Source organism: Hirundo rustica, chromosome 16 (assembly GCF_015227805.2).
Source record: "Hirundo rustica isolate bHirRus1 chromosome 16, bHirRus1.pri.v3, whole genome shotgun sequence".
NCBI lineage: Eukaryota > Metazoa > Chordata > Aves > Passeriformes > Hirundinidae > Hirundo > Hirundo rustica.
This window is the reverse complement of record NC_053465.1, coordinates 14,402,557-14,426,746: the sequence shown is the minus strand read 5'-3', so window position 1 is coordinate 14,426,746 and position 24,190 is coordinate 14,402,557. Positions and strand designations below refer to the sequence as shown.

The window sequence follows — 24,190 nt, the reverse complement described above, 5'->3', positions numbered from 1 at the left end:
TGCGCTCAAGCATCCCAACGTCCTTCCTAAACTGTGGGACCCAGAACTGGACACAGCACTGGAGGTGTGGTGTGACCAGCGCAGAGTACAGGGGAAGAATGACCTCCCTGCTCCTGCTGGCCACACTATTCCTGATCCAGGCCAGGATGCCATTGGCCCTCTTGGCCACCTGGGCACACCCTGGCTCATGTTCAGCTGCATGGGTGTCACACTGGCCAGCTTCCAGTCATCTGGAACCTCGCCAGTGAGCCAAGACTGATGGTAAATGATGAAGAGTGTCTTCAAGCTCATCTGCCAGCTCCCTCATCACCCTGGGATGGATTCCATCTGGGCCCATGGATTTAGGGTATCCAAGCATCTCAGCAGTTCTCTGACTGCCTCCTCTTGGATAACAAGAGGACCATTCTGTTCTCTAGCACCATCAACCAACGCAAGAGAACAGTTGTCTTGAAGGCAGGTTGTCTTCCCACTGAGAACTGAGGCAAAGGAGGCATTAAGCACTTCTGCCTTCTCCTCATCTGTGGTTATTATTCCCTCCCTCATCCAATAGAGAACAAAGGTTGGCCTTACCTTTCCTTTTACCATTAATATATTTGTAGAAACATTTTTTATTATCCTTTACAGAAGTCGCCATTTTAAGTTCAAACTGAGCTTTGGTCTCCCTAATTTTTTCCCTACATGCTCTAGCAGCCCCCTTAAATACTTCCTGAGTGACCTGACCCTCCTTCTAAAGATGATACATCCTCTTTTTATTCCTAAGTTTCTCCAAAACCTCCTTGCCCACCCAGGCTGGACATTTACCCCATCGACTCATCTTTCGGCACACAGGGGCAGTCTGCTCCTGTGCCCTCAAAATCTCTGTTTTGAAGTACGCCCACCTTTCCTGAACTCCTTTGTTTTTAAGGTCTGCTTCCCAAGGAACTCTCTGAATAAGTCTCCTAAATAGGTCAAAGTCTGCCCTCCAGAAATCCAATGTAGGAGTTTTACTGGTGTTCCTCCTGATTTCACCAAGTATCGAGAACTCTGTAATTTCATGATCACTCTGCCCCAGTAGGCCTCCAACCACTACATCTCCCACCAGCCCATCTCTATTTGCAAAAAACAGATCTAACATAGTCCCTCCCCTGGTGGGCTCACCCACCAGCTGCAACAAAAAGTTGTATTCCATGCACTCCAAAAATTTCCTGGACTGCCTCTTTTCTGCTGTATTAAGTTCCCAGCAGATGTGTGGCAGGTTGAAGTCACCTACAAGAATAAGGGCTGATGATCCTGAAACATTCTCCAGCTGCTTATGGAATAAGTTACCCACCTCTTCCTCCTGGTTGTGTGGATGGTAAGACTCTCAGTAGGATGTCAGCCTTGTTTGCTTTCCCCTGAATTCTTACCCATAGGCATTCAACTCCATCTTCATTAGTTTCAATACTTATGGCATCAAAAGCCTTCTTAATATAAAGGCCACCCCTCCACCTGTTCTCCCTTTGCTGTCTCTCCTGAAGAGCTTGTAGCCATCGAGTGCAGTGCTCCAGCCATGTGAGTCATCCCACCACGCTTCTGTGATGGCAACTACATCACAGCTTTGCTGCTGCACCATGGCCTCCAGCTCCTCCTGTCTGTTACCCATGCTGCGTGCATTGGTGTACGTGCACCTCGGCTGGGCTGCTGATTTCACCCCTAACTCAGGCTCACCACTTTGGGCCTGCTTCCAGGCAGCCCAGCTGCATCCCCTTCCCCCTTCAAACCTAGTTTAAAGCCCGCTCAATGAGGTCTGCCAGGTCATGAGCTAAGAACCTTCTGCCCTTAGCAGAGAGATGTATCCCATCTACTTCCAACAGAGCAGGTGCCGTCAAAATTGCCCCATGATCAAAGAATCCAAAATTTTGTCGATGACACCAACCCTTAAGCCACTTGTTAATGATGTGAGTTCTTCTATTTCTTTCGTCTTTTTTCTCTGCCACTAAAGGACTGAGCAGAACACTACCTGGGCCCCTGTCTTATCAACCACTTGACCCAGTGCCCTAAAGTCCCTTTTAATCACCTTGACACCCCTCTTTTCGATCTCATTACTTCCAGACTGGAGTATCAGCAGTGGGTAATAATCAGAGGGTTGAATCAGGAAGTCTCTCAGTGGTATTTTGTACCCAGGCCCTAGGGAGGCAGCAGACCTCCCTGTGGGATGGGTCCAGGTGACATATGGGGCCTTCTGTTCCCCTCAGAAGGGAGTCACCTACTACCATTAGCCCTCTTTTCTTCTTGATGTTAGAGGTGATCTGTCTTACAGATGAATCATAATTGGGAGGCTCACTGGGCAGGTAAGTTCCCTCTAAATCATTTAAATCATCTGGCTGGCTCTCTAGATCTAGGGTCTCATACCTATTCTGAAGCGGCACCTGGCTAGGGGATGGGGGTCAGGAGGAGTTTTTATTACCTCCCCAAGCAGGGACCAATTTCCACTCCCCTTCATCTACCGGGTGCCCTTCCATTGCCTGGGAGTGGGAGGCAAATGAGTCCCCTGAATCTTGATGGGCCTCTCTTAAAGATGAAAGGGTTGAACTCCACCAATCTATTTCCCTTTCCCTAATCCTCCAACTTCCTCCCTAAATTTGGCGCCTAAAAGGAGGTCGCTGTCCTAGGTTACAGTGTAAGATGTGCTTAAATTATGTGTTCTATCACCACCTACATGAGCTGTTGAAACTAGGTTGGGCAGTGTTTCCCTTGCCCCCTCCCTCCAGACTATCTTCTGTTAATGGGCCATCAATGCCCCGCTGCATGACTCACAGATAACTCCCTCTGGGAGCTGTCTCTGTTTAATGGGCAATCAAGGACCCATTGCAAGACTGATAAAATGGTATCAGCCCATTGTGAGATGCCCCACCCAGGGGGAGGAGCCAAGCATTCCCACCTGGCTATAATCTGGGATTTGGGACGGCACAGGCAGCCTTACCCACTGGATTCACAGAGGATAAGATCTACCAGACCTTTCTACAGGATCACTGCTTCAGCAAGACCACTTCATCTGGACTGCTACCACCACGGTTTCAGGTTGTATTCTGACTCTGTCAGTGACCTTTTGTACTATTGCATGTGTTTTATTTTATTTTATTTTACCTTTTTTTCTCTCCTATTTAATTGTTTTTTCTGACTTGGAGTCTCTCGCTGGTTTTGCCTTCAAGCCAGCACAGTCATTCACCTGTTCACACTGCAGGCACGCCTCCTCCACAACATCCCCTGAAACAACCGATAAGCTCAAACACTCCAGGCAGGAATGGGTCTGTACAAACACATCCTTTTTGGAGGGCTCCACCTGGTCACATCACTTGTACCAACCACAGTTTTCGACCGTGTTGAAACCATTACTAAGAGAAACCCCAAGACCAACCAGCCAGCAGAAACACCTCAAACAACACACAGCACACCATAGTAGCAAGAGAGCTTACAACCCTGCCTGCTTGCCCTGCCTGCACGAACTGCCGTGCTCACGCCCCAGAGATGTGCCATGCCCCTGTTTGCCTGCTCCTGTTCGCTGTCTAGGTCACTGAGCTCCCTCGAGGCCTCTCATAGACAGTCACTCAGCAACTAAGGAAGCTCCACCCTTTGTTCCTGAATAATTCGCAAATGCCAGTCCGGGACTTCCTGTGTGCCTTGCATGGCGGCACAATGGCCTTGATGCCTAGCCCGGGCCCTGGGCCCACTGCAGGCATTTTTGGGTTGTTTCTCACTTCTGTAGCAGGCCCTCTGCAGCCCTGGTGTATGTCCGCTCCCTTGCGCCCACCAGCCTTTGATAGCAGTGGGAGTTTGGGGGATCCTGGTGCCTGGCATTTGGTCACTGGCAATGCTTGGTGGGGACCAGGTGATTGTGGTGGAAGTTCCCAAAAACTTCTTCTGGGATGCTGGGCAGGAGCGTGGACAGGGCTCCCCGTTCCTCAGCCGCCTTAGCACGGCAATTCTCATCCCTGCTCCTGGCCCATCCTTCCATACCCCTGACCCTGATTCTGTCCCTGTCTTTGATGCTGTGCCTGCCCCTGCCCCATCCCTTCGCCCCTTCATTCTCACTGCCCTTGCCCCTGTCCTTTCCTTTTCTCTACCCTTGACCATGCTCCTGTCCCTCCCCTGGCCCTGGCCGTGTTCATGTCTCTGCCTTGGCTCCTCCCCTGCCCCAGTGCTGACCCCACGACCTTCCTCAGGACTGCTGGAGTCCAAACTTGGGACTTGCTCCTTCAGGATACCCAGACCGACCCAGCCCAGGGAGCTGGGAGTGGGCACAGCCCCAGGAACAAAATCCAGCTGCTGCACAGGACGGGGACAGTGCCTGCAGCCCTCAGCTCAGTCCTGTCACCATCTCCCTCCTCATGGTTAATTATTATTGGCTTGGCGGAAAGAGGGGCCGTAAAATGAACACCCTCCCATAGCTCCCTCCTGTTAGTCCCCCTCTCCCTTTCTCTTACACCACTGCCCGGTTATCTGTACATACCTGGCCTTCCATAAAGCCAGGGGTGTTCCAGCCTGCCCCGAAGACCCGTTTCATTTTTCTGTCACTTGTTTCCCTCTGCAACCCGTATTTGATTTCAAATCCCCTCCCTGTGACTCTCAGTGCCTCCCACACCTCCCTCACCATCCAGCCACAGAGCACAAGGTGTCCAAAACTTGCAGAGTTTATTTTGCTCCTTGCCATGCCCCCACCGAGGGCGGTCGAAGCTCCCGCCGGTCCTGCCCCAGGCTGGGGCTGGCTTGGCGCAGCTCCACCCCCCAAAGCGCTGACAGCAGTGCAGTAAGGCAAAAGTTTGAATTGTCCAGAAAGAAAGATCTGTTTACACACCTGCCTGGGCACATCCATCTCTCAGCTGCTCGGTACCAGGTGCAGTTTGGTTTCCCTGTCACATTCCCAACCCTTTGGATGTCCCGTGGGAGCAGTGGTGATGCTGGAGGTGGCTGTAACACTCTGGTCACTGCCTCTCAGTGCCACCACACAGCCAGCAGAGCTCGTGGCTTCATCCCAGAGTGTCACATTCATGGGACAGCAGCAACAGCTCCAAGGTGAGGAGGTCTGAGCACAGAGAGGAGCAGGGCAGGGACGAGGGGAGCTGATTTAAGGGAGCCCCGGTGCACAGCCACGAGCCCAGCACTGACTGGCACAGGGGTGACACAGACAAGTGCACATCCAGTAGTGACAAGCAGCTGTGGAACAACTCTGCAACAACAGTGGCTCCTCCTGGATTTGTTCTGGGGCCTTACAGGGAGATTGTGACACCTCCTGGTGCTGGCTGCTGCCCCAGGTGATCACAGCAGCACAGTGTGAGCCCAGCACTGCCAGGTTTGTCACCCAACAGAAACTGGGAGCAGTGGGAGTCCATCTCCTCAGTAGTAATCCTTCTGAGACCTGCAATGCCTCTGTGCAGCTCCTTGCACAGCTGTGTTGCTCCAGTGGGACAGAGCAGTTACTTAATACCCACCCTGTTCCTGGATCCCATCCCAGTTCTGGTTCCTACTTGTGTTTGAGTGCTGAGGTTGCCAGGTGTAGCAGCAGCTCCAGCTGTCCTCCAAGGTCATCACTCTTGGTCACCCAACCCTTTCACAGCACTGTGACTGAGCACACAGCATTCTTCCAGATCCCTCAACAGCAGAACCACGAAGAAATGGAATCTGCAGCCAGGGCTGGGACACCAGGTACCCAGAGACTGCCTCGTGCCAAGCAGGAGCGCTACTGGTCAAAGCAGTGAAGGGGAAAATCCCCGGAGAAGCAAACATCTCCAAGAAGCAGTGGTGGGAAACAGTTCATGGTCTGAGCTCCAGCCCCGGGTTTAGCTCAGTCTCTTTCCTGCTGGACTGGCCAGAGCTGATGGCTGAGGTCGCAGGGAAAAGCACAGCTGAGGGGGGAGACACTGCAGCTCTGACAGTCTGTGCTGAGCCTGCAGCTCAGGGGGGTATTCCCAGAACCTCAGCCCTTTCTTTCAGTAGGTATAATTCCCAAAGTCAGACCTCATTCAGGGCACCTTCCCCACCCACCCCATGTAACCCAAGCTTTGCACGTTCCTCAGAGTGGCCCATGTCCCAGGAAATGGTGGTACAGTCCTTATTTCAAAACCAGCATGGCCTCTGTCCCGTCCTGCCTTGTCAAGTGGAGTCCGTGAGTGAGGTAGTATTCCCGCCGGAGGAAGGCATAGAAATAATCCGAGATGAGGAAGATCTGTGGAGTAAGATGTTGAGACACATCAGTGGTACTTCAGAGCAAGGAATAAAGAGGGACACATGTCGGTGACACTCTGTCAGGGGTTAAGCAGCTCCTGGGCTGTTCAGCACATGCTGCTGGAGGAGCCACTGTGACCTTGGGAACACCTTGTCCATCCCCTTGCCATGTTAAGCCAAGCTCCATAAAATGTATGACAATGGCAGGTCCAGCTGTGCCACAGCTGCACAGACATCTCAGCTACACCCACAGGGCTCCTTCAATTTAAGTGCTGCCCCTGAATCATAGGGCCATTTTAGCTGGAAAAGAGCTCTAAGATCACCAAGTCCAACCTTTGACTGATCCCCCACTGTGTCACTCAGCCCAGAGCACTGGATGAATGCCACATTCCTTGGACACCTCCAGGGCTCTGGGACTCCAGAGCCTGACTGAGTCCCAGTGACTCCACCACCTCCCTGGGCAGCCCCTTCCAATGCCTAACCATGTTTTCTGTGAAGAAATCCCCCCTAAGGTCCAACCTGAACCTTCCTTGGCAAAGCTTGAGGCTATTTCCTCTCATTCTTTCCCTGTTCCCTGGGAGCAGAGTCTGATCCCCTCAGATGCATCCTCCTGTCAGGGAGCTGCAGAGCGAGAAGGTCCCCCCTGAGCCTCCTTTTCTCCAGGCTGAGCCCCCCCAGCTGCTCCTGGGGCTCAGCTACCTTCTCTGGACATGTTCCAGCCCTGGTATGTCCTTCCTGAATGGAGGCACCCAGAAACAGACACAACACTTGAGGTGCCCCACCAGTGCCCAGCACAGGGGACAGTCACTGCCCTGGTCCTGCTGCCACCCCATGGCTGGCATAGGTCAGGTGCCCTAGGCCTCTTGCCCACCTAGGCACACCTGCCTCTTGGTCAGTTGCTGTCAATCAGCACCCCCAGGGTCTTCCCTGCTGGGCACTTTCCAGCCACCCTGCCCCAAGACAGGACACCTTCAGCTGTACTGAGGCACATGGTGGGACTGTTCCCATGCCTGGGGGCCTTGAGATTGCAGGAATGGGTGACAGTGGATTCTCAAAAGCTGCCACCTTGGGAAGCTGCCATTGCTGAGGCAGACTGGGCTGTGGCAGTGACCTGATGGCTCAGTAGTGCCATTTGTCACTTAGCCTCTTGCAGAGTGACCTTCCTGCAGGACTGCTGTCCTCCACTTGGAAACAGAAGCAGATAACTCGAGTGGAAAACCTCTCCAGTGCCAGCCCGAGCTGGTCATGTCCTAGTGTGCAGATGCCACTTAAAGCATCCCCCTGGCACAATGTCACCTGAAGTACATGGCAGTGCTAAGGGCACAGAGTGAGGGACAGTCAGAACCTGCCGGGGTTACTGTGCAATACAGCACAGAAAAACAGAGCAGCTGCTGCAGAGGCTCAGCGGCAGGACAGGAGGGGATGCAGGACCAGGTGGAGAGCAGGGGAAGGAGAAACAGGACTGCAGACTGCTGAGGTCAGGGGAGAAAGTGTGAAGGAGAACAGATCCAGGGACAGGGAAACAGCCATGAACTGCTGACAGGCTCTGTCAGTGCAGGTGATTTTACCTTTAACTAAGTTTCTCTGCAGATATCTAAATGGGAAAAGAAAGAGCTGAGGTGGGTGGGGATGAGAGCTATGTCTTTCTCACAAGGACATCACCAGATTTTGCTGTCTACATTTACACAGAACACAAGACCTTGCAGGATCTGCTATGAATTTCTCAGGTAGGAAAAAAAAAACCCTCTTAGAATATCAACACCTGCTATTTCTAATTAAAGTTCTACTATTCCTTTCAATCCATAGTAGGACATGTAATGAACCACTCCCAGTTTCCTATCAGCCCCTTTTAGCAGAATCTCTATTCTCCCTCTCATCCTGTGCAGTCTCTTTTGGTTTTAAAAATGAGTGTTTTCCCTAACTAATAGTAAGAGTAGGTGGTTTTCTGCCCCTGGTCAAAGTGATCCCCTGGCTTTAGGAAAAGCAGACAAGCATAAATGGCTGAGGCACATTCAAAATAAAGGCAACTTTAACATGAAAGGAACATTCTGCTCACCCACACGTCACACTGCCCCAGGGCTCAGGTACATGACAAGCAGCACAGAGAAGAGGAAGGACTTAGAAAGGTTTTAGCACCTGTGTACACTGAGTTCCACCCTTCAAGGGTGCTAAGGTCTGCTTTCCTTAAAGCCAATGGAAGTTGTGTATCCAGAATGGTCTCAGGAAAGGCAGGGACGACAAGTCCTGGCATCACTGGGACCCTGCATGTGCTGCCATGTCTCAGAAAAACTGGTGCCGTTTTTCTATTTCCCCTTTTAGCTCCCCTTCTCCATTCACTTGTGTTTGGTCCTGTCATACTGGGATCCTTTTCCTTGGTCATCAGCAAGAGAGCACTGAACCTGCACTCAGCCGGGTTGGATTGTTAAGCCACAGCTCAAATACCACAAGATCTCTTTCCCATTAGTGTGTCAGGGCTGGAGGAACAGGCAGAATCCAGGAGGAGAGTCAGGAAGCTGCTATGCAGGACCACACAGGATTCAGAGAGCCAGCCCCATCCTGCAGGATTCACTGCTGCTGACAGGCCATCCCATCCAGCAGCCTGCCCACAGTGCAGCTTCATCTGCCTCACTCTACTGACCTGCCCTATGTTGAAAGTCAACGTGATGGCATAATAAAAATTGGAGTTGGCACTTCCTGCATAAATCCATAGATGCCACAGAACAGGGAACAGGAAGGAGCAGAAAATGAGCACACATGACAGGATGAAGATGTTCCGGAGGACTGTAAAAGAAAAGCAGCTGTTAAAACACAGTATTACTGAGCAGTCATGGTCACACAACCAGCAGTGGTATTTAGGGTGTGTGCAGGGGGTGAGAGGCACCTGCCAAGGCATCCAATAACCTTCCACAGGTTGCTTTAGTAACTTCCTGGATAGTGGTTATAAGAAATCCACTATACTTCCCTTCAACATAAATATTTCTGTTTTTGTTGCAGTGTGAAATCCCCTGTAGCTCTTTTGTTCTAGGTCCTGCTTCCAAACACTGTTTCTTGGATGACTTGGCTACACTACAGTAACCAGCAGCCTGCAAAGGGGCCTTGCCAGCAGCATCCCAATTTGGAGAGCAGAGCACTTTAATCCCTTGCCTCATCAAGCTAATGACAAAGGAAAAAAAAAAAGAATCAGTGGGTTATAGGAAAAGATACTTTCTTGGGAGGTGGCAAGGAAATGAAACCATCATAAAAGGAAGAAACTCATACAGGCCAAATGCACTGACAGACACATGACATTGGGAGGGGCAAGAATCCAGCAGTCTGCCTGAGTATGTGTCAGGTGGACAGAAACTAAGCATAACTTTGTCCAAAAGAGCTGGGAAATACCAGGCCAGGAGAGGTTTTGTTTTCTGTGAAGTGCTTATGCCTGTCTTTTGGGAGCAGTGCTGTAATCCATCCTGACACCTGAGCTGCTGGTGCTTGGCTGCAGCTCAGCCCATGCCCATCACTCTGCAGCTGAGAGCAGATGCTGTTTTGAGAGCATTGTCACATCCAAACATCTTCCCACCTATTTTAAACTTGTTGTTCAGTAGGTCTGTTCACACACTGTGGGGTGGGAGCACGTGACAGATGATTGTCTCTCTCACTGCACGCTTGGAATGTGGAACTGAACTACACTGAGCAAGGACATTCAGAAGTTCGTCTGCTATAGCTGTGATGTGCTCAGAGTTAGCCTGGAGATTCCTGCCCTGTTTGATCACAGCTGCTTTGGCCTCAGCTCTCCTGAGTCTGAAACCCACAGAACAGATGGATTCCAGGTCTCCTGACTCCTGATGATGTCTCCTACAACAGGCAGGTGAGCTGCCCATGAACACACTTGGCCTGGCTTGGAGAAGACTGCAGTGAAAGGCCTGGACAACCTGGCAGGGTTGGTCAAAGCAGTTGGTTTAAGCAAGAAATTCCAGGAAAAATACAACACTTCCAAATCTCCCCATGGATGCAGGTTCTATAGACTGTGCCTGAGAATCCACAGGAATACCCCTGGTGATTTCAAGAGCTGAAGAGGATCTTTTTGAAGCATTTACATATGACTGGATAATTGCTTGGAGTAATTAAGTTACTTTCACTCTAAGCAAACAAGCAGATGCAAAACAAAGCATGACTGCAAGATCCAGCACTTTAAAGCTGGGGGACTCACCAGTTGCAGGAGCACTATTCAAATTACACAGCCTTAAATGTGAGTGAAGATCTGGAGGATGCAGGACTGCAAAAAGTTCTTATAAAAAAGACAGTCTTCAGAACAAGTTGAAGAGAGGGGGAAAATAAGGTACAAGTGAAAATTCCCTCCTTGACCAATTCCAACCCAAGTCCTGAAGACATGTTAGACCAGAAGAAAAAAACCTCCAAAATCCAGCCTTCTTCTAGACACCCCATGGAGGCCATGAGAGCTTAGGAACTTGGTTTGGTATAGTAGTGACCATTTAATTTAATTTTTTGGCAGGCCCTTTTCCATTCCAGATAAATAATAATCAAGCACAGAGAACTTACATCTGTAAAGGTGGCTCCAGACTGGAAGGAAGGCCATGTACAGTGCAACATCTCCCAAGGTGGGATAGGACTTGAAGATAGAAATGATGGCGAGCTGGACAAACATGAAGAACACGGGGTGTTCCCTGGAAGGGAAAACAAACAAAGGCTAAGAGGATGTAGTAGGGCCTCCGGAAACTGCAAATAAACATCAGCAAGGGCACAGGTGTGCTGCAGGACACGCTCAAAGAGGCTCCTGCAGCCCTGTTCTCTCCAGACTAGGCTCCGAATGCTGGGTGGGGCAGATGGAGCTGCCCTGCAGAGCAGCAGGGTCAGGGAGGCACATCTGCCACAGCCCTCACCCAGCAACCTCGGGCCTCCCTCAGTGCACATTTACACCTGCACGTTGGTCACCTGCACTGTGCTTCCCCAGCTCTGCCCTATTCAGCAGAAGCAATTAGCAGCTGCCCTTTGATGGTAATCTAGAGAAGCCCAAAGCCCACAGTTATCCCCCTCCAGTACACCTGATCTATCCAGGGCAAGCCAAAGGACAAGCTCACTGAGAAACCAGGTGTGTTAGTGAGTGCTTTCATCAGAAAGAAGTCAATGAAGTTAGATAGAAAAGTCCTCAAGTTTCCACTTCTTTTCTGACAATGAAGAGCTGGAAGTTCCAGCCAGTTCTTGCTTTCTGACTACAGTGTTGGCACTTCTACAGCCGCCGTTTCTGCTGCCTCTGCTGATGCTTGCAACAGAGTTCCACTGCAGAGCCCAAGTAACTCTATTGAAGAGGAACAGAACTGAAACTCTGGGAAACGCGGATAGACCCTGTTAAAAATCTTTTTCAGGCTTGTAGATCAAGACATCCAACTTCAGCCTTAGAATCTTCCACTGGGTAACTTAAGAGTAAAAAAAGGAGCAGAGGAACATACTCATACTTACTTTAACTTTATTGCCAAGGGAATGGTGTAGAAGAACACGTTGATTTGAAACACACATACAAAGAAAAGACTAAAGTGTTCAAACATCTCTGCAAAGAAGTACCAGAAAAGGCCAATATTGGGCGTCAGGTCTGGAACAGAAAGGCTGAAATTTGAAAAGAAAGCCATGGTAAAATTTTTAATGGTTGTTCTTCACTGCCCTGCTTCTATTCCATTAATTAATCATTGTGTTCTACTGGATGTAGGACCTAAATTGTAAAACCACGAAAGAGAAACCAAATAGATGAAAATGTGGAGAGCAGGTTGAAATCCTACTGAGGAATTCTTCCTGGTATCACAGCAGCATTTAAACCATTCTCAAGCAGACGTTTCTCCCAAGAGCAATATTTCACAGCTGTGATAGCTCAACAATCAAATCCATTTCCAATCACTCAGTTGAAAACAGCTGCTGTCTTTTTTGCTATTATTTATTTAACAGAATGGAGTTGGCTAATTGCTGCTTTTTCCTCCACATATTCTTTCTGTTACTGCATTGCCAGTAAATCACAGACACCACACTTCCTGGGTCAAGCACACACCGGTGTGTGATGGGCAAGAAACAACCTGGGGGGAGAGGATGGGGCCAGACAGATCATCAGTAAGAATCCTTATACTTACATAAACCCATAAACAGATGGGATAAAATCCCAGGAGTTGAGCAGGAAGAAGGAGAGGCAGATGATCACCACCAGGCTGCACAGGTACAGGGATGCATACTGCATGGTGTAGAGCCAGAAAGTTTTGCTTTTCAGTTTGATAGGTATGAACTGACGCTGAAAGAGAAACAGAAGCAACTCATCAGGTGGGGAACCACAAGAGAGCATGAGTGTTCAGAACGTCATTTTAAATTAATGAAAGAAAGCATCAAACATTGGCACTCTGGCACTCAAAGGAGCAGCTTTCAAGCACGATTTGCCTGCTGTTCTTCACTCTGGCCAATTAAGTCACACCCACTGCAGGTATTCCCAGAGCTGTGTTTGAAAATACAGTAGCAAAACTGGTCATTTCTGCTTGCAGGGAGTCCCTCATGTGAGCACATATACAGGTATAAGATTTTCACAACCCTCCTCACAGCTGCATTGGTACCTCAGACATTTGCAATACTGCACTGGTGCCTGTCTTCTCCTGCATGACCCCACTGCATGGGGTGAACAGAAAGCCCTGTTCCAGAACCCTCACTGTGTGGTACCACCATCTGGCCTGGCACTCCTGCTCTGCTGAAATCAGGGCAAGAGGACATCCACTGAGTTCCTAAGCACAAAGGAGCCCCTCTGAAAGCTGCCTTCCTCAGACAACGTCCTGCCACTGCCACATGTCCTTGACAGGGACATTTCATGACACGGGATATCATGACAGGGATATCTCTGCCTGCGTGCAAATGTACACAGGGGCCAACACCTTTGGGAATCGTCAGCATTCTGCAGCTCAGGTCTGCGAGGTGGCTTTGCCATTTGGCCCTGGGGTTTGCAGTGGCCAGAGATGTGCAGAGAACCTGTCCTGACTGCTGTGGGATCTGTGTAAAGCTCACTGGGTTTTTTCAGTTGGAGTGGGTTTAATGTCACTTACTGGGACAATGTAAGCAACATTACCAAAAATTTTGGCAGGACAGACTGAAAAGAGCAAGAGAAAAGTGATTTAATACTGTCCAAAGAATGCAGGAAAGTTAATTTACAAATTTAGATAAAAGGACACATACTGGCATGACTGCCTTTAAAAGTTTCAAACTGGGCAATCACGTATCAAAGCACTTATTGTTCGTGAATTCAAAGTACAATGCTTGCACTTCACTCCCAATTTACTTTGACTAAAGTTAAAAGAGAACAAATGAGACCAAAATATTAAAAATAAAAATTCTCCTAAAAATCATCAAACTGAGAAAGCAACACTGACTCTGCGGTTCTTCTCTTGCAGAGACTAATAATAATAAAACTCCTGATAAAAAAGAGACATTCATGTCAGATAGAGAAAGAAAATTAATTACAACTGACTCCCATTCCGTCTGGAAGCTCAGAGATTTGAGAACAGGCTAGTTAAGTAAAGATAAGCTATAAAAATCACCATCAGAAGAAACAAAAAAAGACTGGTGAAATGCACAGCAGCAATATTTCAGAATTATAATAATTTTAAATACTAAATAGTATCACAAAATGATCTGTGAAGTGAATTGAGCCTCTGCTGGCATCACAGCCTCACCCTGCTGCCACAGCAGGATACAAATAGCAAAGGCAGCCCTGGTGGGATCCAAGGTCTTGTTAACGGAGAGGGAAAAAGGACAACCAGCCTTTTTCCAGAACATGCTTTCTGCCATTAAACCCCAAACCAGCATTTTCAAACTTCTCTGGGCCTGAGCCCCTCACTGCTGCTCGCATGACACAAAGAAAAGCACTTATTTTGGGCAAGTGAAACACCACCCAGTTCTGTAGACTTCCTGCTCCCTCCTCTCCAAACACAGACATTCCCATCACGGTTCACACTTGCCATGGCTTGAGGAGAGTCACTTTTTCTGAAACTCTGCACTCTGACTCCCCTCCCCAGGATTGGCCCTGCACAGCTACAAGAAGACAACAGGTACCAGGAGTTAGAAATCACCTACCTGTAGAAGGTAAAGCAGTGCTGGAGCAAACAGTGTAAGAGGGTAGAGCGACTGGTATGTTGCTAAGGCCAGGAACACAGCACTGAGGAAGGCACTACCTGCAAAGAAAAAGGAGGTTATAAGGAACTTTTAGTATAAACAGCCATACAGACAGGAAATCCAAATGGGAAGAAACTCATAACCCTCTGCAGGGGATTCACAAATATCAGGACACCACTCAAAGAAGTTTTTAGCAGAATGTATCCTGCAGAGTGTCCTCTTGTTAATGACATTTTGAATGGAGAATGACTCATCCCATAAGGAAGAACCACTGGCTGGTTTGTATCTCCTGTCATTCACACAGAAAGAGATTCGTATAATTCAGTCTATATAAAGCCCATGCTGACTGCTGTTAATGCATGGGAATGCATTCACTTGAATCATATCTATATGTAAGAACTGCCACACTGGATTTGCTGGATAACCTCATCACCAGAATGTGTTGCAGCCTCAGCAAAGCTGTGTTCAAGACAGCAAGCAAAGACTGCAGCTGAAGCATTGGCTCTGCTTTACTGACACCAAAACTGAGCCACAGAAAGGATTGGCACAGCTTTTCCAAGTGATCTTATAAATATGAATGTCTTTATTGAAGCAGCCTTGTTTGAAGTGTCTCAGTGTTTGAAGTGTCTCAGCACTTATATTTCTCAACTACCATTAACAGAAATAATGTCCAAAAGATCTCAGGTTAAACAATAAAAATACAAGCCCCCAGTGCAGTAGCCTGGTTATAGCTACAGACTTGATGGAAGTCTTCTATAAAAACAGAGCTCAGATAGCAAGAGCCCTGAACCAGCTGTCACCCTGCTGACAGCAAACACTCAGAGAGCTCCCCTCTGCTTCCTCCTTTGAAAGGGAAAATGCAGGATTATTTGGTGATGAGCCTCTCCTCTCTTCAGCTACACTCTCCTGACAAAAACCTCCCCATCCTGTATTTTATCCAGTGTTCAGGTCTGCATAGATCTAAAGAAGAGATTCCCAAAAATCACATTCATAACCTGATATCCTCTTGCCCACTTAAACCCCAGACTGCCACACTCCTAGTCAGGGACAAACCACGAGAGAGACACTACAGTTGTGTCTATGACCAAACTTTTGGTCTCAGGGCTTCAGTGAACAGTCAAAAATCAGTTTAATCAAATAAACCCCACTTGTTTGCTATTGCAAATGCTTTTAAATTAAAGCACCTCCTGACTCAATTAGCCAATATTTATAGGAAAATTTCTTTTGAAAAGACTGATATAAAACTATCTATATCAGCTTTTTTTTTTTTTTTTTTCAGTGCCTGGCTCTGGGCCCTGATGGAGACAAAAGATCAGACTGACCCTTCCTCTGATCCAGCAGAGAACCCCTTAAAACTTAGGTGACTATTACAAATCATATAGGCTAAAAGATTTTAGCACTGGTGAGTCATAAAAGAAACAGAAAGCTGGCATTATGCACAAAATGAACGAAACAGTGATTCTGACAATCTACTCCACTGGGCTGGTTTGGGTCTTTGGTTACTGCTTCTGCTTCCCCAAAGCTCAATTAGTTCATTTCAAACCATGTTTACAACCATGAGTGAAAGCCAAATAATAGCTGCAGGGAAATGCTTGCTTTGGAATAAAAGCTCAAGGATAAACTTTGAAAATAAATTGTGTATGACACTTAAGTGCATACTCACATACAAAAGAAGAGCTCTTATGTTCTGCAACACACAGACATGTTTCTTCCTGAACAGGAAACTATTTGAAGCCAACCAGGAAATGGAGTCAGTTTTTAGAGTAAACTCTCAGGTACACTGAGGTAAAAGTAAGTTTTCACTTCACTATAAAGTCTCTTGATCTCACAAATTCACGTAGAATTTTGTCAGTCCTGTTTGTGCCGTGTTTCAGTGAGATCTTTGTAGCAATCTGTAAAGTTCCCCCAAGATTTATTTTTTTGCTACATTTCTAATCTTTCCAAAAAGTCATAAAGAACCTTTTTTTCTTCACTGTGTTACCTTTTATTGTAGCTAAAATGAAGAATGCAATGACAGAGTTGTTGATGGCGCAGGTGGACTTTGCCACACAAGACATCACAGTGTAGGGGTTTAACAGGTAGCTGAAAAAGAGAAAAGCTCAGGTCACATTCAAAGGAGCATTTAATTTAAGAGATGTTCAAAGAAAAAAAAAAAAAAGCACTTTTGCCTTTTCGTTTATTTACATTTGATGGGATCCTCTCACCAGCAAATTAATTCAGCTGAACAGGCTCTTCAGTCTGAAGCAAAAAGCAGACTTCTGGATTGCAGACTTGGACACAGGGGCCACAGAGAGCCCACTGCAGAAATGAGACACCGGGAAGATGTCCAAAAGGCTAGCTCTGGACTAGAAAATGACTACCAAAAATGTTTCTTGCTTTGCAGAAGCATTGTACATTTATTCAGACAGATCTAGGATTACTGGGTCCAAAGGAAACTTTTTCTGCTCCTCACACCTACTACTTCTGAAGAAGAATAAGAAGAAAACATGATAGAAACCAATCTGAGACATAAGCAGAGTTTCCCACAACCCAACTAGTCTCCTGCTGTGGCAGAGCAAGCCTTTATGCTCACCACAGCACGATCTGAGCACAAAAGCAGCCAGCTATACAAGACTGGCACTTTTTAATTGGAATTATAGAAAAACTCTTAACCACTTTACATTCCAGAATTCAGCCACACATTAGTTAGCAAGGATGGCAGCTCCTTTTGGAAATAAGAATTACAAAAATCTCATTTAAATAGGTTGTGAGCAAAGAAAAAGGTTTGGAGGACTACCAATACAGTAAGTATGATAATGTACTGATCAGCCTTGACAATAACTAAATTACTCATCAGAGTCAGTAGACAGGGCTGATGATTTCCTAATTCTCTCTCTATATTTTCCTATGTCTCTGAGTCCCAGTCTATCTTAATCAGTGTTTCCAGAAGGCAGCTTACAGCAGGACAGGTACAATTTAATGGCAACTTTGCTGTGGCAATGTGCAAAACTGTCTGCAATTTAACCACTTTACCCTTCTGGCCACGGGGAATGTGCCATCTAAAAAATTAATATGAAAATAAGAAAAATTGACAATTTATCTAAAGGAGAACTCTCCCTGATACAGAACGAAATGGATAATTTCTTTGTGTCAAAATATCAATTATAAAAAACTGTAACAGTAGGCACCTTGCCTGTATATTAGTTTAGTTGAAGCCTTCTGAAATAAAAAAAATGTTTAGTATACAGAAGAACACCAAGACATGAAATTAATAAAATGACAACATGAAAACATATTTTAACTGTTTTAAGTAATTTGGGATATTCAAGTCGTGATATTCAGCACACATTCAGATATTTTGTCCAACTGCTGAAAAATTCTCTTAACTTTTCTGAAAAGACACCATCTGGAAGGCATAGGATCAATTTTGATAACATTATCATACTGGCAAAACAAATGGGAATGTGATCTGCGCTGACACAATATTCATGTTACCCAGATAATGACCTTATGCTGCTGAGCCCATCTCAAAGGGCCTGAGTGAATTTGTTGGCAACAAGCACATGCAAATGCATCTGCTTTTCACTTTACAACTGAGTCTTCAGGGCCAATAGGAAATCCAGAATTTCTGCAGGAAAGAAACCCAACTTTGACAGTTTTTGTAGGCCCAAAAGAGACAAACCACAAAGGGAGCTGATGAACCAAAGCAGCCCCCTGCAGCCTGCAGGAGCGATACTTACAATAGTGCTACCTTGAGGGGGATGTAGTGCATCTCCATGGGTGTCTGGATGAGTTCAGCCACATCTGGTGCATATTTATCCAGTTCTATTAGGAGCTTCTGCTTTTTGAACTGAACAAGGGAGAATGATCAAAGACTGTCAGAAGAGGAAAGTCATTATTCTGTACGACTTGTGTAATTCTATTTCATATTACTCAGCCAGTTACCTGGGGTTTCTATTACTGTGGAGCATATTCAAGCCCCTGGTGTGAGCTAAAACTTTTATTATGTGAGGAGTTTTAGAGACCAAACCCCCCCTATCTTGTCCCAAATACTTAACAACTGAAGTGAGAGTCAGGAGGAAGCAGAACATTTCTACTTGTTTAAACTTCCTTAATTACCTGTGTCTATGTCTTGACACAGGTAACAGTGAATTCACCACACTAGAGTCCAACACCCAATCTTCCTAACACCTCTCCAGATCTCTGACGAAAAGCTAACTTTATCAGCTCACTGTTCAACACACAAGCCCTGAAAACCCAACCCCCATATGTATGCAGTCTGTGTTGTTTAAAAGATGGATGCTTTATGATAAATCTCTCTTCAGTCTCCTTTGTTTTACTAGGCTCTCTACGGAGACAAAAGAGAAACATGAACTGACTGAATTATGGTGAGACAGAAGGACAGAGATGCTAGCAGCAAATTCTCAACAACCAAAGTAACTCACATGTGGAATTCTTACATGCCTGCAGTTCTATCCGGGGTTATTTCCTTAACCTCAAAGTCAGAAGACAAGAAACAAGCACACAGCCGGGTAGGAGACCACAGAGATGCTGTAGAAAATGTAGTCTCCCTGCTGATGTTGATACCTAATCCCCACCCCTCTGGAATGGCAAAGAGCACAGCACTGCTTACACAAAATGTTCTTTGAGAGCTGGGAGGAATCACTCACCTCCAAACACACACCCTTATAATTTGAAGAGAACAAGTAGTATTTGATGGTAGACTTTCATCACGCTCACAAGAATGATCTATCTCACCTCAGAACTGCTGGAAGGTTTCACTCCTTCCTTTACATGTTTCTAGTCTGTGTATTCACACACATTTCATGCTGTGTGCAAAGAGACCTTCTCCAAGGTATAACACCCAGGCTGTAGAAGATCGTACACTGCTGTGATCACCACTCAGTGTGTAGCTACAGACATTCTGCCACAAAAAATTTAAAATGCTTCAGTTGTCTACCACATTCAGTCCTGCTTGTTTATCATTAAAATATGACCAGATTTACTGCAACAAGGACTTGACACCACATCCTCTGGCACACCTTTTCTCTGTCCCGAGATAATTATATTTGCTGGAAGAAGAGGACCAGAAACACTGGGCAGTAAACTTACCACAACTTTGTTGAAGTCCTGGATTGCCAAGTAAAGGGCAACAGCAGTTAGCACATCAGTTATCTAAAAAAGCAAGGGACAAAATGATTGTAAACAAAATAAACAAATGGAGAAAGATATATTGGTCACCATTTAACAGGAGCTCTGATCCGACTCAGCTCTGGAGAACTAAACACAAGCTTTAAAAATTCTGAAAGGCTGATAGGTACAGTGCTCTCACACACTACCACTTCGCCTTGAAGGCATCAGCTGTATTAAAAATATTTATATTCATAAAACAAGAGAATGGGGAATTAAGAGGAAAGAAATTGTTCATGGAGAGCAGCACATGAGGGTAATAGAGATCACTGGTGCAGTGAGAGCACAGTAACACTGGGGCAGTGCCCAGCTGGTTAAAGCCACCTGGCCAGCAGGGCAGCATGACAGTGCCTTGAGCTCCCCCAGACTGCCCAGGCAGCAGTACAGGGCACACGGCTGCTGCCTCTGCACACGCCCTGCCTGGCAGGGACCTGGGCACAGAGGCTCCACTGGCTGCTGTGCACAGTCAGCTACAGGACTGCTGCCCTACTGAATTGTGAAGAAGAATTTGGAGAACAATTTACAGGAGACATTTGGGGGATGAACCCATTTGTGCTCCTCAAAGGTCTGGGCTTTGGCAGACAGAAACAGCAGTGTAGGGATTGGTGAGAAACAGCAATGTAGGCATTAGGCTGGGGGGGACAAAGTATTTTGTTACTTATAAGAGATAATATTTGAAATAAAATGACACCTTACTATCCCTGTGTAGGGACACTTATCTAAGCAAAAACTCACAAAAAAGAAGGAATACGTACAAGAAGGGGAATACCTGAATGTGGGTTTGTGCAGGCAAAGCTGGCCTTCTAATTAACTGTGAGCTCAGAAGGAATTTGAGCTACAGGGAGGCTGAAGGACTGAAAAGACACACTCAGCATTTCCCTGAATGGGACCTTTCAGGAGAAGCTTTCCATGAGCACTCACCATGAACACCAGTTCAGCATACTCAATCAGGAAGTGAAAGAGATAGATTATCAGCGGGGTCTGAAAGAGAGCAAAGGGGAAATCCATACCAAATACTGTCCAGATAAAATATTGGTGATCTGATGAGACAAACTACAAGAGTTGAACAGTTCTACAAGACACTGCCAAAGGTAATTTTCTTTGGCCTATTCTCCAACACTGGTATTTCAGAGCAAAGTGATTGCACACTTACTTTTTCCTTACAAAGTCCTCAGTGCACTTTATAAAAGACACCATCAAATCTGAAAATTGTATTCTACTCCAACTGTTCAATTCTAATCCAACAGTAGTAGACTTACAATAGAAAGCATACAAAGACCAGCTTTAGAAAGTAATTTTTTTTCTAGAAAATCCATCTCCCAGGTTGTCTGCAGGTACTTTTGAAAGACTTCCTACCTAGCTGGTTTCCCTGCTGTTTAGATAATGCAAAGCGAAGAAAGCATGTTAAAAACATAAAGCAGTAGGGTTACAATCCTATTATTCTGTTACTCTTAGAGTTTCTCCCTTCTAAGTTAAGAGGAAAAGCATGAATTATTCCCATCACACAAAAGCTTAGTCTGGAAGGACTATATTTACATGCTGCAAATTCAGTCTTCACCGCGCAAAAATAAATTTCTTTTTAAAAACTTTAAAAATAATGTGATAGCCTAAATAAGCATGGGGAAATATTTCACAGTCTGGGAGAAATTCTGTCTAAAGAAGTAGAATTTATTGAAAAGAATCCAGTTTTGAGAGGATACCAAGTACCTGCTTCACCCTAGGTGACACTATGTATGAGTGTACCTTCATGTCAGTAAGGCCATTCCAGGGCACTAAGCCCCCCAGGTGCTTAAATGCTTTTGTAGGAACAAAGTGTTTTCAATATGAGGAATAAATAAACTGCATGCTTATGCTAGTATTAGAACTAATAAAGATTATTAGAAGAAAGACTGAAGATGTAAACATTTTTTAACCAGATTTCTCTGAAGCAAACTGTAGAAAAAGAAACTGTTTATTTTAACATCTTAATGTTGTTTGGAAAAATGCTAGTTCTAATCAAAATTGGAGATTAATATGATTGAAATTTAAGTGAGAATCTCAAAGCCCCCTTGCTCCTAAAGTAAAAGGAAATCTCAACCTTTGAGACGAAAATTATTTTAAAGAGGAAGTAATTTGAAGCCCTCAGCTCCTAAGGTAAAAAAGGTCTCTATTTTTTTTTTTTAAAAAAGATGATTTTAAAGATAGAAGAAAAGAATCCTTGTTTTGTACTAAAAAATCTGTTCTTAAACAGTACCCCAGATACACTGAGAGGCCCATAAGTAGCCAAAGAAAAGGCTGCTAATGGGTGGACAGCACAATTTACAAAAACTCCAGGCAGTTACAGATTTGTAACATTAGAAGCCATCAGACTGTTTTTGTCTTGTGGCAAATATCTTCATAAGACTCCAGAGAGACTCCTCTCCCAAAGTAATGAAAGATTATGTTCAAATAGTAAAACTAACTGAAAATCACAGAGGTTATGTCTCTCTGTGTTGCTTTGTAAAAAAGTTAACAGTTTGTAAGGAGAGAGAAGAGTGTTTTAAAGTTGTTTTTTTTTTTAACTTTTCTTTTCCATTCTTTTAGTATGTGTTAATAAACTACTTATTTTTAACCTTAAACCTGCCTTGCTTTCTCCTGATCTTCTCCCACAAAAAGAGAATAAACACAAAGACGACCACACTAAATTTAGCAACCAAAATTTAGTGAATGTAAAACCACTACGCCACTGTTCAAACCACACAGCTTCAGGTTCTCTGCAGTCTTTGGGATGACACAGGCCCCCAGCCTTCTCCAGGCCCTGAGCAGCCAAACTAAGCCCCCTGCCACTGGAATATCACATTTAAAACCAAGTATGCAAACCAACCTCATGAAAAATAGCTCCAGAGTATGGTGAGACTCCTAAATCCAGCAGAGCTAATCCTTCCACCACTGAAACAGACAAAACACCTGCATTAGAACCCTGTAATGTGGGAAGTGAGAGATTTCATGATGGTAAAACACCAGTTTTTAAAATACTGACATTCTAAGAATCTGACTTAGAATGGGTGACACCATACCTCCCAGAGCCAACAGTCAGCCAGAACTGATGGCACCCCCACCTCTGCCATGCATGTTCCTGCATGGGCATTCATCACCTACTTATTTCAGCTAAAAATGTTCTTTGCATTTAACTCTATATCACATGCATGGTATCTCCTCCTTTTGAGTCACCTATTAAGTGATATACGGCCCCTATGCTGGAGAAATACTTAATTCCAAGAGGAAAACCACAACATAATATAGAATTTGAACTGTTTTGCCTTATTTGATGTAGAGAGGTCTCAAACGTCCAAAATCACAAGGGAAGAACAGAAATTAACACATATTGCCAGGCAAAGCTAAAAGCTTTATCTCTTATTGAAACTTCCTGACATTTTATAGCCTTAATTCAGCTCCTTTGTGCTCACGGAGTTTCAGTTTGTCCTGCAATGCATGTGTGTGCTTTTCCAGAGAATCTCCACCCTCCTGAGCACAGAGGTTCCCTGGGACTGAGCAGTATGCAGTGAAAGGGAAATGGGCCCATTTGTTCAGAGAGAAACAGGCAGGACACTGCAGGAAGACACAAGAGGTGACACGCTGGATAAATAGATTCTGGCTGCCACCAACTTCCTGTATGGTGACAACCCAGACTTTTCAAGATGATTCCACTTTTTCCCTTTACTATCTAGATACTTACCTTGATGCTCTACGGTGGTATTTAGAAAGATTCAATAGCACAGGAAGCATGAAGCGCTACATACTGTGAAACAGAGGCCTCAGGTCATCAAATGAACTTATACATTTAACCTTTATTACTTCAGGCCACTCTTTTTCACCCCAAAACTACAAATAATTTTACCTGCATGATAACTGAATACCAAAGCGATGTCTTTAAAATAAATTAAGATTCCGAACAGGCTCAGATGATACACAGATGAACCTCACTGAAAAGCCCCGATTACCCTGTACCTCGCTCAGCCTTCAGAAAAGAATTTGAATCGCTGGCAACGTGTGGGGACACCAACTGACCAAGGGAAGCGAACCGGGGCCCGCGCAGTGGCATTGGCACCACGACACGGTGCCTGTGCACGGACAGCAGAACGGGCCCGGCCGAGGCCGATGGAGCCACACGCTCCGTGCTGGGTGGGTCACACGCCCCTTTGTGTGACACTACCAGCGTCCCCGGCCAGCCGTGAACCGCCACGTCCTGGCTCCAGCCCCGTCCTCTGCCTCCAGCCCCGCGGCCCTCCCGCCACCCGGAGCCGCCGAGCACCGGCTCCCACGGGCTCCTCCCGGGCACAGCTGCCCAGGGCCCTTTCGTGCAGCTCTGGTTCGGGCCCGGGCGAGCACGGCCCGGCCCTGCCCGGGGCGCAGCCGGGCGCCCTCCCCACAGGGCCGCTTCCAGCCCGACACCCGGCTGGTGTCAGGCACAGCCCGCCCGACTCGGGAGGTCCCGCCGACCTGGCTCCTCCGCGCCACCCCCGCGGGCCTCACCTCGCTTCCAGGCGTTTAGCGGGGACGCCACCTCGACCCGCTCGGCGATGAAGACGGCGAGGCTGGAGCGGTAGAGCGCGGCGCGCACCGTCACGGCCGCCAGCACCACCAGCACCAAGGGGGCCGCCATCCCGGCGCGCGCTCCGCCGCTGTCGCCGGCTGTAGTTCCCGTGCGGCGCCGGGGAACGCGCCGCCAATGAATCGGCCCATGCGGGCAGACTAC

At 46.5% G+C, this 24,190-nt stretch overlaps 1 protein-coding gene across 2 annotated transcripts; it reads right to left on the bottom strand.

Annotated features, from left to right (window-relative positions):
- Positions 1-4,633: 4,633 nt before the first annotated feature.
- On the bottom strand, positions 4,634-24,132 carry PIGU (phosphatidylinositol glycan anchor biosynthesis class U). 2 transcript variants are annotated; one of them, XM_040080224.1, is made up of 12 exons: positions 23,968-24,132; positions 22,319-22,383; positions 20,398-20,457; positions 19,399-19,461; positions 18,027-18,136; positions 16,289-16,389; positions 14,269-14,366; positions 12,294-12,448; positions 11,638-11,781; positions 10,720-10,844; positions 8,819-8,961; positions 4,634-6,181 (listed from the first exon to the last, which is right to left on the bottom strand). In XM_040080224.1, exons 1-12 carry the CDS (start codon positions 24,095-24,097, stop codon positions 6,068-6,070), a joined length of 1,308 nt encoding a protein of 435 aa, XP_039936158.1. In that variant the 5' UTR covers positions 24,098-24,132; the 3' UTR covers positions 4,634-6,067. The 2 variants fall into 2 exon arrangements, with proteins under 2 accessions (XP_039936158.1, XP_039936160.1); XM_040080226.2 differs by lacking the exon at positions 22,319-22,383 and having other exon boundaries at positions 23,968-24,072.
- Positions 24,133-24,190: the final 58 nt, after the last annotated feature.

Excerpts from the sequence above, each read along its gene's own strand:
- PIGU (XM_040080224.1), bottom strand. The coding sequence starts at position 24,097 with ATGGCGGCCCCCTTGGTGCTGGTGGTGCTGGCGGCCGTGACGGTGCGC. Across the intron at positions 19,462-20,397 it reads ATGCTGAACTGGTGTTCATG|ATAACTGATGTGCTAACTGC; the intron begins GTGAGTGCTCAT and ends TTGCTTTTTTAG. Across the intron at positions 11,782-12,293 it reads CCATCTGTTTATGGGTTTAT|CCTTTCTGTTCCAGACCTGA; the intron begins GTAAGTATAAGG and ends TTCAAATTTCAG.